At 36.6% G+C, this 15330-nt stretch overlaps 1 protein-coding gene across 2 annotated transcripts in view; it reads right to left on the bottom strand.

Annotated features, from left to right (window-relative positions):
- The window catches only part of LOC135683804 (D-aspartate oxidase), a 39211-nt gene extending 25142 nt beyond the window's left edge, over positions 1-14069 (bottom strand). Inside the window, exons 1-7 of one of the 2 annotated variants that reach the window (XM_089109218.1) lie at positions 13780-14069; positions 5848-5965; positions 4565-4644; positions 4160-4225; positions 1699-1753; positions 1306-1404; positions 213-295 (exon numbers count right to left, since the gene is read on the bottom strand). In XM_089109218.1, the coding sequence (XP_088965344.1) occupies positions 213-295; positions 1306-1404; positions 1699-1753; positions 4160-4225; positions 4565-4644; positions 5848-5965; positions 13780-13979 (701 nt within the window). In that variant the 5' untranslated portion in view covers positions 13980-14069. The remainder of the gene's footprint in view (positions 1-212; positions 296-1305; positions 1405-1698; positions 1754-4159; positions 4226-4564; positions 4645-5847; positions 5966-13779) is intronic. The other variant, XM_089109217.1, reaches the window with a different exon arrangement.
- Positions 14070-15330: the final 1261 nt, after the last annotated feature.

Genomic DNA, 15330 nt, shown 5'->3' with positions numbered 1-15330 from the left:
CTTTGGGATATACACAATATGGAGCATTTCAAAAAGTCCCACAAAAAAAATCACGAGGGAAAAATCAAATTTTTCGTTAAAAAATATTTCGTTTCCATTAGCCTGTGTTTCAGAACTGTTCTGTCAGGTAAGGGTCCTGGGGCTCAAGCTACGCTTCAATAGGCTTAGGTTTGAGCTTTAACTTATTTTATCAAAGATGCAAACTTGCTCACTTTGGGTATAGGTATGTAGCTCGTGACTGACTTCCGCTAGAGTAGGAAACGTAATAGAAATGTCGCATCCATGGTGCCTTTACCTGAAAACATACCAAGAATAATTAGTAAAATGGTCTGCTAAAAGATGTACCATGAAAATGTGTAAAGTTTCCGATATGTCATCAGGTTTCTGATATTTCAGTATAGCTTGATGTTATTTTCCCTCAAAACCAAATTTAAATGTAAAGTATAAATCAAAAACGATTCTCTTTCCAAAACTGACTTTATTTGGCATAACAAAAATATCATTGACATAATTTTGGACGCTTAAGGACACCGAAAAAGGGAAAAAAGTACAAGCTAATGTCTATTGACGGACTTCTCCCAAAAACTGACCTCTCTAATAAAGAATAAACATTTTACTAGAATTTCCTTTTGATCTTCAGACAAAAGGCACTACAATGTACCATTAAAAAATAATATTTATCATGTGTAGGATAGGTTCGGGTTTTAAGGGTCAGGAAATTGAATCTTTTTTATAAATAAAGAAAAAGTTAGTCAACAAAGTTAGAAAAAGTTAGTCAACAATCTTTTTCTCGTAAAGAATTTAAAAATGTCACTTTTTCATCTGACACTCTTCAGAGTAGGAAATGAGAGAAAATAGATCGAAAATTCTACGCTAGGAAATATAAATACCCAGTTGTCGATCGAAATACGCCAATCAGAAACGTGAGCATACGACTCTAGAGGTTGCCCAATCAGTGTCGCTTGCCTATTGAAAATGTTACCGATGGAGTAAGGTGGAAACGAACTCCTTCTGTCAACACACTTTCTGCTATGATAAATTATTTGTGCCATAGATGAGGGACTTGGTCGATTGTGAACCTTGATATAATGTCTACTTCTTTATCAAAAGAAGTTAATTGAAATTGTATGTTATGCTACAAACTCAACAATCTAGTTCTCTATCTCGAACATTTTGTTCCATGTTTCAGTTAGAATCCCTATCCTTCCTTGGTTCCTGATTGGTATCCAAATACCAATCAATACCATCCTATTTATATGCTTAAAGGATGAAAAATTTGGCTGATTGATATACAAAAAAACTTACTCGTGCAACCTGGCCTCTTAATGGTACAACGTCGCTGTCTTTGCAAAGGTCCCGTGCTCCGATTCCAGTGCAATTAACTATGACGTCATAATCAGACAGCTAATGAGAAAAATGAATACTTTTGGTTGAGAAGATTGTAGCATTCTGCACGTAACTAAGAGTAACATCTTGATCCATCGTTTGCTACACGTGTACAATTCCCATGAGTAAATATTTCAAAGAACGTTAATCTGCTCATCCAAGGACTTTTATAAAACTTTTTGCAAACAACTTCATAACATAATCAAAAGTTGCCAGCTAATCAAAAAGATAAATTACTTTTTCTAACCTGTTTCCTTTATTAGAAAAATAAATTAAAAATAAAATTACTTTGAAATAATGTGTTACAGGTACCTCGCTGAAAGAATTTATCCTTTTTCTCACAATTTTTCCATTTTTCTCCTTAAATCTATGAGAAAAATAGTCTTTATAAGACAAAATACTAAGCAATGTTTGCTGGAGGACGCACAATTCAAAGATAGGAAATATATACCTAAAAACAAGAATTTTCTGAGATCTCTGAAAAATGGGTAGAAGGAAGAAACTGGTGTTAAAGTTTAATGGTGTATTAACAAACCATAACCGGACATTACGGAACCAGAATGGTTCACAGACGACTTTTCGCTCGTGTAACATAATTCAATGGTTTACTAGCAAACTGACACACTGAGGCATGTTTCATCAAAATATCTCACGAGCTGGCATTCTTGTGTTCCGAAATTACAATGGCAGTGCAGATTTGCTGAGGGGATTGAAGTTATGATCAATTTTTCTTCAGAAAATCTACGAAAATCAATGAAGCTTGGCTTGGTGGTTGATAATTATCTCTCCGTCTTACTTTAAAATATACGATGTACCTACTTTGTAAGTGAAAAATGACCTGTTTTTCAATAAAATGACATGATGCCGTTTTCTTGGAGTACAACCAACCATAACCAACGTAAGCAGATTCAATCAGGGCAATAATGGGCTAAACGTTTCATCGCTTATCTCTGGTTAACGACCGAATTTTAAAAATGGGGACGACAAGGTTTTAGATATACTCCTTTGCTATGCATAATTGTATGAAGCACTTCAATAATGACAATTTTCGCGTTCAGCGTTAACTTTTGTGGCGCCGGTTTTCCCCCACAGCTTTGGATAGGGGTGCGAGCGTTACTGTTGCGGCTGATTCGGTACTATTTTCTCTTCAGATTTCAATTGTCTTTGACGCTATACCATTGGCTGGTTGAAAATGAAAACAAACAGTCTGATTGGCTCAAAACATTTTTCATCCTTGTCAGTCTTAGTAGCTACAAAACTTTCACGGCGACACTGAAAAAGACCATGATCGTCCATTACAATTAAATGGCATCATTCACTGATAAAATTTCTTTGCCTCATTCATAATATTAGTCTAAATCCATAATTAAAAACTGCATAACAACAATGATCTAACATCGTTTGATTTATGATGACTTTTTCTTATTGCGTTAACCTGCAGCGATCGAGTTAATTCTGTTATATAATTAGAACCTAAATTTTCAAACCTAAATTAATATACAAGTTTGACGCTGTACAAGATCTCTCAAGAAAAAAAAATAAAAAAAATCTTTGACGCTGTACAAGAACTCTCACACCCTTTGATTTTTCAAAGATTGTTTCAGCAAACTTTTGAAAGTAGCTAGTGAAGGGACATTTTTTATTTCAGTGCTATGGCAACATTTGATTCTGGTTCCAGGTTTGGGAATGAATTTGAAAAAGCCATCGTCTGCATAGATAGAGTTGCATGCAGTGACGTTTTGGACAATGAGCCCCCTTTGCCCTTGATCATAGGGGCAGAAAGAGAAACAGTGGCAGTGCCAACATCTTCCAACATCTCATGCAATCCCATGCATGTCTGTCAGAGCTTTAAAGGCATTAAGTCATGGTAAATAGGCTTTCTCTATAGGGGGTCATTTGGTTTCGGCGTGATCGCTGCTGTTTCATGTGATATTGGCATCCGTTGTTGACAACTTGCTATTGATGGAAACTGTTATGTTAATCAGTACGAGGTGAGTTCATGTGACCAGTTCAAGGTCAACCAATAGCATCGCAGTCATGGAAATCATGAATCAGCGGATTTTGGCACTTAGGGTATACCCAGTCTATTTATCATGACTCAATGCCTTTAAATACCATGACATTATTACTGGGCGAACAATCTTTCTCACAACAAGACTAAATTTGCTACTGGAAATGGGCCTGATTCAAGGTAATAACAACATTTAAGGTCTGTATCCTAATAAGGGAGACAAAACTTCACCCTTAGCACATTAAAACAAGATATGCAGGTAACAAAAGTGCATGTTGGAGGATCAGCATTATTCTCCTCTCCTCAGTCCTGAAAGTACTTTTTAAAGAATAAACAGTCAAAACAGACAAAATCTAATTTGATGTTTTCAGCCAAATTGTAGGTAGCAAGAAATTTCTGAGGCAATATCCCCATTTCCTCAGCTTGCTTCCCTAACCCCCAATAGTATTCATGGCTGATGTAAAAGTCTGTCCCCCTTTGCCCTGTCACACTTCCGGAATCCCTAGCTGCTTGATAGTTTCTAAATAATATCAAGCAAATACATAGGTTACCAATCACAATCTGCGTTCTAAAATAAACATAGGCGTTCTCATCCTGAAAATCATTTCTGAAAACTGATAATGAAAATCATTACCCAGAACAAACAAATTCAAAACCAAAATCATGGCAACAGAATTTTCACAGAAATACAGACCAACAGGCAAAATTGAGCAAATAAACTTCTGAAATCTAAAATTCCCCTGCTATAAAGGGGACAATTACCTTTCAAGGAGCCATGGGAGGTATTTACTGCTTTCACAGATTACACTTGTCAGAAAATAGCCAGATCTAAAAAACAAAAAAGGGTCAAGGATCAACTTTAAAGTTTCTACTAAGAAATGAAAATATTCAAACACTTTCACACTGAAAACAATAATCAAAATTCCATCAGATTTAAAAAGTACTATTTGCAAAATTCTATCAAATTCAAGAGATTTTGTACCATTTTGTAAGATATTTTTAAGTCTCAAGATTCAGGTATGCTCATCTAAGGAATGCGAGAAAATGACAAAGCTAAAAGGAAAGATAGCATCAAAACTGATTACATTTATCGATAAAACTGATTACAGTTGGACCAAAAATTGTGCCAGAGAATCAGCTGTTTTCTAGCAAAAGTTTCAGAACTACCTTATTTCTTCACCAAAACTAGCCAGCTGCTCCTTTGACAATTTGACAAGATTATCAAGAACTTTTGACCATGAGCCAACCTACGGTGGTACGCAACAATTGAATAAATATCTAACTAAAAACATACACTTTCAAAGTTAGGGGAAAATACTTGGTTGGGAAAGAGGGTTCAGTTTATCTCAATATTTTGAATGAGGGGAAAAAGTAAAAATTTGATATCAGACTCTCTTACCCCTCAGACTCAAAATGACATTGTTCACTGAAAAATCTAAAGATTTTACAAATGTCTTGAGTTTAAAGTAAATTATCTGAGCTAAAAAGCCATTGCTTAAAATAATTGGCAGTTCAATTCCATTTAAGCATGTACTTAAAGGCTGTGGTGATAAGAGTAAGAGTTATTTTGCATGTAATACAGATATTGCATACTTTCCCAACATTTCTAAAAGATCTTTAAGTTTCCATTTTCTACTTGCCACACTAAGAAAAATACATTAAATACTAAACAAAAAGTTTAAAATTCTTGAAATCTTAAGGTACCAGGTATAAACAAACAATTTATGATATACTTGATATGAAGCAAACAATTCTTATTTTCAGTGGCATAACCTAACCACACTTTTCTAGTAATTCATTCAAACCCTATTCACACAAAATTTCTTGATACTAGAGTCTTTAATATTCTAAATAACCAAAAAAATGCATCATTCTTGATTTTTAATAATTTTGGACACCTCTGAAAACCTCATGTGGGGGATTCTTTAAATTTTTTTTCATTTTCATCAATCTATTTTATATACAATCTAATACATAATGCCATTTATATACAATCATATACAATTTAAATGCCAGACAGAAAGAATTATGAAAAGATTGAAATTCAAGGGATGAGGAAGGTTTGAATGATACAGCACTGTTCAGTCTTGGGATCTGAAATATTAGTATTCTTTGTATTCTTTTGGAGAACAGTGCATACTAGAAAATAAAGATCATTATTGAATGATCAGCTCATTTTTAAAGTTGCAAAATACAAAAGCAACAAGGTAGGTGAACCTGTACTCTGTAGTAATGTTTATTGCAAACTATGGGTTAAAACTATCTCTGTTTAGGTGTTTAGTGTCCTTGGCTCCCCCCAGGTTAAACTAATTAACTTTAAAAAGATGGTTTTCCCCTGGGCTGGTATATGAAAACTTTAGTTTGCAGGTGAATGCTTATACCAACATGGAACAAATATGGGTTAGTTTTTAAAGTGTAAATACAGCTTGTGAACATTAACAACAATATACCTCTAAGGTGTCCTTGTCGCTTAATAGGTAGCCAGATATGTTGCATATGCCAAGTTTTGGGGCTGAATCTGTCCTTAGAATTTTTTTGTACCATTTGTATGTGTCTGCTGCCCATTTCCTAGACAGACAAAGAGATATCTTTCACATATAAGGAATTCACTTATCAATTAAGATTTCAGTGAACAATGGGGGCAATGCTAATAACCAGTTCAAAACAAAATACTTTGTTTCTTAGTTATTCTGTTTTCAAAAATTCTAGGACTGAGTCCCTGGGCCTCACATACTCCTTTCCACCACCACTGGATGGCCTGTTGAAATTCCATCCTCAAAGAAAATTTGAATTGTATCTACTCCAGGTCTTCGTAATGATCCTCTATTTGGTACATGAAATTCGTTAAGACATCAAAACATTTGTGCCAATATTGTGTCTCTTTAACCATATCCTCTAAAATCATTCTTTGTCCACAACTAATTGTGGTAAATCATTGATTTGACACCCTAGGCAAACTCAAACTCAAACTCGAAATCTTTTTCAGCCAGCAAACAAATTAATTACAATATACTAATTTAAAATACAATTTCTTGAAATTTTAGAAATAGAACAAAAAGTAAGATTAAAAAATCGATTTGTTTTTTATTATGCTGAAGGGCAAATGAAAAAAACTAACAATGAGCTATTGAGTCATGTGGCCTGTTTGATGCAATTAATAACATTTTGTATAGATTTTAGTATGAATTGAACATAACAGAAAAGTAAAGATAATTGATAAAAGAAGAATACAAAAAAGGTCATAAGAAACAAGTAAAGGGGTAGACATTAATAAAATTTTTGTCCACCCTGAAAAAGACGAATATATACAAAGGGCCCCTCTTAATTTGTTATCCGTATCTAATCAAATGTACCATCTTTCAATTTTAGAATAGTAGCCTTGCCATGCCCCTTGTGAAAAGCAGTTCTCAGGAACTGATGGGGCTCCCATGCTCAAATAATCAAAAATGAATGTATGAATGTATGAATGTATGAATGTATGAATGTATGAATGAATGAATGAATGAATGTATGAATGTATGAATGTATGAATGAATGAATGAATGAATGAATGAATGAATTGATGAATGAATGAATGAATGAATGAATGAATGAATGAATGAATGAATGAATGAATGAATGAATGAATGAATGAATGAATGAATGAGTGAGTGAATGAATGAATGAATGAATGAAAGAATGAATGAAAGGAATGATCCAAACATATAAATATCGGAGAGTGAAGGATTGTTTTTGACATTTTTGCAAAGATTTTGAGATTTTTTGAAGACTTGGAATTTTTGCAGTAAAGATATTTCGAAGATTGTTGTACGTAATTGTAGTTTTTTTGATGATTTTTTAGATTTAAAAGATTTTTTAAGATGTTTTTGGATTTTTCTGAAGATTTTTACAGATTTTTCTGCCACGTAAATGAGATTGTTTCAATGATTGGCTCCTGGGATTTTTTTCGTGCACCTGCAAGCGATGTGCGCCTGCAAGCGATGTGCGCCTGCAAGCGATGTGCGCCTGCAAGCGATGTGCGCCTGCAAGCGATGTGCGCCTGCAAGCGATGTGCGCCTGCAAGCGATGTGCGCCTGCAAGCGATGTGCGCCTGCAAGCGATGTGCGCCTGCAAGCGATGTGCGCCTGCAAGCGATGTGCGCCTGCAAGCGATGTGCGCCTGCAAGCGATGTCTGAGAAAAGTACAAATCTGCAATAGAATTAGTACCTTAAAGGGGGACTTTATATTTCAGACAATATTAAAACGTTTTTAAAGACTGCAAACAACTGTAAGAAATATTCTGAAATGTATTTCAAGCTATCTGAAGGGCGTCGTCGCAAAAATTTTCTGCTCGCTCCGCTCGCACAGGAACCCTCCTTTATAACTCTGCAAAATGTTCAACAATTTATCCCACATTATAGGATTTAAATAGAAAGTCTTTCACGTTCTTTAGACAATCCCGATAAAATAGAAACTAAAATGCTAAAGCGCTTCAATCCTTAAAAAAAATTGGATTCTGAAATTCTTGTCGGGGATTTTGCTCCAAGGAGAACAGAATTAGTTTAAAACATTTGAATCCTGTTTGTTATTTTTATATATTTGATTAAAACTGTGGAGAATCAGTTTTTACAAGTAGTGCTTCCTCGCCTTACACAATTCAGAATGTAAACGTTTGTTGAATTGTCAAGGAAATAGGCAGTTCTAGAATGGGGTCAGCTACAAAAAGCCAGATATGACGTTGTATAAAGCAAAATTTCCAAGTAAAAAAGCGATAGCTTCTCCAAACGCTTTTGCAAAATGGGGTGTTTTCCTAAATTCTTAAGGGTGTGGTCAGCAAAAATTTTCTCCTCTTTGCCCCTCCAATCTTCCAAACTTGGCTACGGCACTGCTTCTTATCGTCTTTACCTTGAAAGTTAAAACGGAATTTTAAAAATGGGCGTTTCCATAATTTACTAGTGATCTGAAGGGTGTGGCACCAAAATTAGTGTCTAACACCCCCCCCCCCCTAATCATTGTTGCTTAGATCCGCCCCTGTCAGTGAGAGCTATTAAATTCGAGTATTCATCCAAAGTAGGGATGTAATTTTTTATAAATTACATGTTATGGTTTCCTGCCTTTGATCAGTTTGACCTTTAAAACACCTTTCGATTTCCGCAATAGACAAGTTAAAATATCAACAGATGACGTAGGAGACAGAAAGCTTAGACTAAATTTTTTACAAGGGATTTATTTGATTCAAATTATTCTTTAACAATAGATAAATTTCACATTTTTGAGACTTAGAATATACATATACCTTCGTTCAGCTGTTCTGCGCTGAATTTTCGGCTAAGTGGCGGATTTCAAACGAAATTCCCAGAGGGGCTGAGCACCCCCCCCCCCCATAGCAATTCTTAGGGGGGCTCGAGCCCCCGATCCCCCACGTAGTCGGCGCCAAGGATGATATCTGAAAGTGAGTTTGGATACTTGACCTTGCGTTGATTGAACTTCGAGTGATTTAAAGATTTCTGCCTTGCTTTAATTCCAAAAAGATTTAGTCATTCAGGCAATCCTTGCTAGAATGACTAACACACAGAAATAAAGACACCGTGGCACACCGCAATACAATAATGTAATTGTCATATCTCTTTCACTAAAATCCAGGCTCTAATCTCCAGACGGAAAATCAGGCTTCCATTTAAGAGGGGGGGGGGGGGGGGGACTCAGGCCCAGGATTTTCCGACAAGATAACATCTTGGATCATGTCTAATTCTTAAGGAAACTTGATACTGCACATTTTGTTGAAAATAGACGATTATTCGGCGGGACCCTTAAGAATCTTTGCTTACCATGCCCTTTTATAAAGTGGCTAGTAAAGCAACCATTAATGATTTTTGATATCACGGTCGATATCTAATCTAAGGCGATTGATGATACATGAGGTTGACCGATTACGCTACATTGACAAGTCGTTCATGATAACTACACAACTGTAAATACATTCCCTTTTTTATAAGAAACTGGCTATATAAAACGGGTACTGGACAATCAGAAAAAATTAAGAAACATTCAAGAGTGTTCTACATGCATACATATTTTTTATACATCAACTAAAGCTACTAGAACGACAATTACATTGAGCTGTGACATTCATGGCGAGGAAAGACACAAGGTCATCGAGTCCTCACCATAAATGCCACATACAATTCTACAACATGTTACATCATCTAAGAAAAAAAGAAAGAGAAAATAAGAAAAAATAAAAGTTAGAGAAAGAAAAGAAAGGGGTGCTGCTGCTGTATTTCAGCATTAACTTAACCTTGCCGAGGCCTCAACGAAGGAAATTGTTGCTTCTAATATAATTCTGTTTGCAACTGTACCTAAAATTGAAAAAATTTTTTGCGGTACAGAATTTGAAAATGGCTTTGAAAAAAGCAAACATTTTACGACATACTAAAAGCTTTTTCGTCTGACACTCCTCAGAGCAAAAACGTCAGAATAAGGTTCCGAAAGAACAAGGTTCCAGTATAAGGTTCCAGATTGTGCAAAACTCTATAATGACGACATGTTTCGGATAATTGGCAGAGCCCGGTCGTCCTTCCATCTAGCAGTTTTGGAGTCAATCTACATAAAAACGAAAAAGCCGCCATTGTGTAGACAAAAGGAGTTCGTTTTCTCTCTTGGACTCCATTGGTAATTTTTCTTTAGGCTCGCGGCACTGATTGGTCAACTATACCGGTCTTGTGCTTGCGTTTTTCTGATTGGCCTATTTCGATCCACAACTGGGTATATATTTTCCATCGTGTTCTTTCGGAACCTTATTCTGACGTTTTTGCTCTGAGGAGTGTCAGACGAAAAAGCTTTTAGTATGTCGTAAAATGTTTGCTTTTTTCAATGCCATTTTCATGTACCTAAATTTTGATCTCCAAACAAGAGTAAATGGGAGTAAATGACAAAGGTCTTTCATATTTACATCGGCAACATTGAATCCATTGATACCTGAGAGCTGGTCAAAGAGAACCTGGCGCTGCATACATATACAAATACAGATATGTTAAATAGTAAAGTCAATAGTTTTCTCTGACTTAGTCGTACGGCCACCAAAGAGAGGGCATGAACAATAACTACATCTCATGAATGACGTCATCAAACATTTAACTCCCAAATTACTTGCGATTTCCAACGGTGACATAGTGTACATATATTTTTGACAAACCCTCGTTTTTTGACATGCAGAATTCAAATATTTGATCAGAAAAACATGAGAAATTTCAGTCCGGTTTGAAACTCACACCAGCCTCAGTTCAGTTGGATGTTTGGTCGAACCCCTTTGAGTATTCACATGAGTAGGGCGAATTGAAACTCGGGCCAACCGGAGATTAATTTCGGTTTTTCAGGCCTGTTTGAATTTTCAAGCCGGTGTCATATGCGTTTCGGTAACCTTATGCATTTTGGTCCGGGTACTCAAAGGCATGAAAATTTTGGTTATGCAAAATCGTACCCAAGCACCTAAACAATAGAGTACCAAAACGAATGGTGGAATTTAGCATGCAAAACGGTCCGGGTACACAAACGCATGGCAATTTTGTTAATACAAAAACGTACCCAAGCACTTAAACAATAGAGTACCAAAACTAATGGTGGAATTTAGCATGCAAAACGGTCCGGGTACACAAACGCATGGCAATTTTGTTTATACAAAAACGTACCCAAGCACTTAAACAATAGAGTACCAAAACTAATGGTGGAATTTAGCATGCAAAACGGTCCGGGTACACAAACGCATGGCAATTTTGTTTATACAAAAACGTACCCAAGCACTTAAACAATAGAGTACCAAAACTAATGGTGGAATTTAGCATGCAAAACGGTCAGGGTACACAAACGCATGGCAATTTTGTTTATACAAAAACGTACCCAAGCACTTAAACAATAGAGTACCAAAACTAATGGTGGAATTTAGCATGCAAAACGGTCTGGGTACACAAACGCATGGCAATTTTGTTTATACAAAAACGTACCCAAGCACTTAAACAATAGAGTACCAAAACTAATGGTGGAATTTAGCATGCAAAACGGTCCGGGTACACAAACGCATGGCAATTTTGTTTATACAAAAACGTACCCAAGCACTTAAACAATAGAGTACCAAAACTAATGGTGGAATTTAGCATGCAAAACGGTCCGGGTACACAAACGCATGGCAATTTTGTTTATACAAAAACGTACCCAAGCACTTAAACAATAGAGTACCAAAACTAATGGTGGAATTTAGCATGCAAAACGGTCCGGGTACACAAACGCATGGCAATTTTGTTTATACAAAAACGTACCCAAGCACTTAAACAATAGAGTACCAAAACTAATGGTGGAATTTAGCATGCAAAACGGTCCGGGTACACAAACGCATGGCAATTTTGTTTATACAAAAACGTACCCAAGCACTTAAACAATAGAGTACCAAAACTAATGGTGGAATTCAGCATGCAAAACGGTCCGGGTACACAAACGCATGACAATTTCGCTTATACAAAAACGTACCCAAGCTTTAAAAAAACAGGGAACCGAAACGAATGGTGGAATTTAGCATGCGAACCGGTCTGGGAACACAAATTTTCTAGTTCAAATTCAGAATGTAAAGAACAATCGAACCATCTCTAACAAGGGGCTACTAACAAGAAGCGGTGCTGTGATTTCCCTTGTTAAGTTTATATGCAAAAAGTACAACAATAATGGTAACTCCAAGGTTTTCTTGATCGAAAAGTGTGAAATTTTAAACTCAAAAAGCATTGTTTCCAATTTGTTAATTACAACACGTCATAATATCGCACTACGATGAAATCACATGATTTGAAACACATTGCGTTTCACGTTACACTTTTGTATAGGGTACCAAAACGCATATTACACCAGCGTGAAAAATTTATGCGAACACGATTTTTCAAATTGGGGGAAACTGAACTTGCATAATCAAAACTATACGGTATCAAGATTTGTGCTAGGCTCACGAACCCCACGAAGTCTTCCGTTGACATACTAAAGTTCGCCATCATTACACCATCCCACAGGAGGGCAAATCGCTCCAAGAAAAGCTCGTACACTTTACGCGAAAATTCTATTGTTTCGTTCGAAAATCCCTAGAAATCCTTTTGTTTTAGGGAAAATCTCGTAGGCTATTTGCAAGAGTGAATTGCCCCTCGATCCCACATGTGTGTGTATGTGCATATGTCTATCATTTCTCGGTTTTCCAGTGTTCTTCAAATGTCGTCACTTCTTTATAACCCTAATCCTGAGTTGCCTATACTTTATTTTTTACCTTAAATTGCTTGAGCAACTTCCTGTTACAGCGCCTGATCTTTGAATGTTTGAAAACGCAGTATTCGTAAATTTATTCCAATCGATTTGAAATATCCATGTGAACGCGAAGGAAATTGGCACACCCGAATTGAACTCATGAAATTTCACATGTGAAGGGCCTCTAACCATACTGGATAGTATGAACCTGCAGACCCGTCGGAACCGGGGGGGCTGAGGGGGGCTGGAGCACCCCCCCTCCCCCCAATAATTGTCAAACTGTGGTATGTTTCCTCTAGAACAGTGTACTGAATGAGAAGTAAAACAATGGGCAGCCACCCCCATGTGAATATCGTTCCGACGGCACTGACCTGGTACGCCACATAGATAATCCATCATGCGCCAAGTAGCGCCGGTACTCCACTCCATCCACTCCGCCAATTGTTGACTTTACGCAAACAGATATTGTTATGAGGCATAAGCTTTGCCTCTTGGACTTTAAAAAATTAATCAATGAGTCGAACAAATACATTTTTACCGTGTGTACGAAAAATTAGAATTTATTTGCTTGACATTTTATGCTTAATAAATATGCGTCCTTTATCATAAAAAACGTCTCGATATTCTTACTACCCATGGTTGCCGTAGAAGGGTAAGAAAGTTTTCGTATATGAGTGATTCCAGTTCACTGGAAAATGCACCCTTGCTCTACTACCGTACACGCAGTGGCGGCCTGGCCCTTTTTGCCTAGGGGGGCCAGCATCAGAATGGCGCCCTCCATAACTAACACTATTGTCTTTTTCCTGAAAATATTGGCAGTCCAGGGGCGGTGCCAAGAAATTTAAAGTGGGGGGGGGGGGCTCGAGTTAATAGCTTTATTTGACTAAAAAACCAACATTGGGAAGGGTCGGCGAGAGGTTGTCGGAGGCCCTTGATATAACTCTGAATCAGATCTGTGGCGCAACGTACGCGGATGCCAGCCCTCTAAGCCTTTTGCTTATAAAATAGCCATCTAAAAGACAAGTTCTCCCGATCGGGAGAAACAATTTAAGCTGCCGTAGATTTGAATTCTCCCAAACGGAAGAAATCTATCCCGTTCGGGAGACAAAATGCTAGCAGTATGGACTGACCTGATTTTTTCCTCCGATGTATTTGTCAATCCCTTGTCAACCTCGTTGACTTTGAAAATACCGGCAGCTCCATCACTTGTCGTGTTTGGGCTGAATTTCTCTGCAAACAGTGTTATGTCTAAATGATCATCAAACGTTTTTAGGACGTATGCTGAAGAAAGGCCGATAATGCCAGCACCAATTACGGCGATTTTCACCATCTTCCTATGCAAGAAATTGCAGTCCTAGGCAAGCGGCAAGAGGCAAGCACCTTACGTGCCTCTCTGCTTTTGTTGTTGTTGTTGCACCTGTGAAAACTCTGGTATGGAGACCTTTGTTTTGTCCTTTTGTTTCGCGTTTTCGCGCTCCGATTGATATTAACGTTTGACAAGTTGTTGTAGAGGTAATTCTATTAACTTTTATTGTTATTTTTATGTTGTAAATAGGTTAGAGGCCATCTTGGCCTAGATACCTTTTTAATAAAAAAAAAATAAAAAAACAATCTATTTTAATCTCAATTCTGTGATCACATGATCAAAACGAGTCCACAAACAAATTTTGATGCTGGTGTTGTGTTTATGTGCGCGGACAAACCTCAAACTCAAACATGAAATCTTTTAACAGCATCAGCAGGTTAATCACATTATACTGAAATATAAAAAGGAAAAAAATTAGGTAAAGTATTTCGAAATTGTCGAATGTTCAGGTGTCAAGAAAATTGGACCGACTAACACACAAAATTGACCGAGATTTCAAAACCAATCTTTGCAGCTACAAATAATGAAAGTTTATAAAGAAAGGATGCATAAAGAATCAAACAAATTCCGTACTTGGGTAAAAATATAGAATTCATTCTCTTTGAAATGTGGAATCATTTGGTAATTTTAAGGGAAATCTAAGGACACTGGATGAAATATTTATCTTTGTTTTGCTCAACTTATTTTTTGGGAACAACTAAAAAAGAAACTCGAAAAACATACATCTACCAAAGCTGAAAGTCTTAAGTCTTTTGCGTGGAGGGTACAACCTGAAGTTGGAAGAAGCAGTTTTCTACACATGCCTGGAAGAGGCAATGAACTTGGAGGATTTTTGAATTTTGAATTTTAGGACATCTTCTTTGGCTCTACTAGCCTCCAAGAGCCCTAACAACCAGTAAATCCAGTTGTTTAATTAATTTTTCATACTACAGTCATACTGTTATTTCTAGTCACTCACAGTCTTACGTGCATTCAAAGGAAAGAAATAATGCTAAAATAATGTTAATGCGAAGCTAAAGTGAAATGAGCTCTTACGAAAATTGAAGAACGAACAATATCTTTCTGAATATTATTATAAGCAAATCAATCCTGCATCTTAAATGGCCTACAAAACAGTGGTTTAGTGGTCTTAGGAAGAATTCCTGGTATGGAACAAGCATTGTAGATAGAAACATATTTATGATGTTATTTGATGTTCTCGTCTGTTTCGTTGAGATAATATAAGCCAAATAATATAAGATAATATAAGACTAAACTAAGATGACATTAAAGGGCCTCTCCAGCCAAATTTTGCACTTGCATTTTATTGGTTAAT

Source organism: Rhopilema esculentum, chromosome 7 (assembly GCF_057945365.1).
Source record: "Rhopilema esculentum isolate cy_ngs chromosome 7, ASM5794536v1, whole genome shotgun sequence".
Lineage (NCBI taxonomy): Eukaryota > Metazoa > Cnidaria > Scyphozoa > Rhizostomeae > Rhizostomatidae > Rhopilema > Rhopilema esculentum.
The sequence above is the reverse complement of the archived record's forward strand: the minus strand, read 5'-3'. Positions and strand labels throughout refer to the sequence as shown.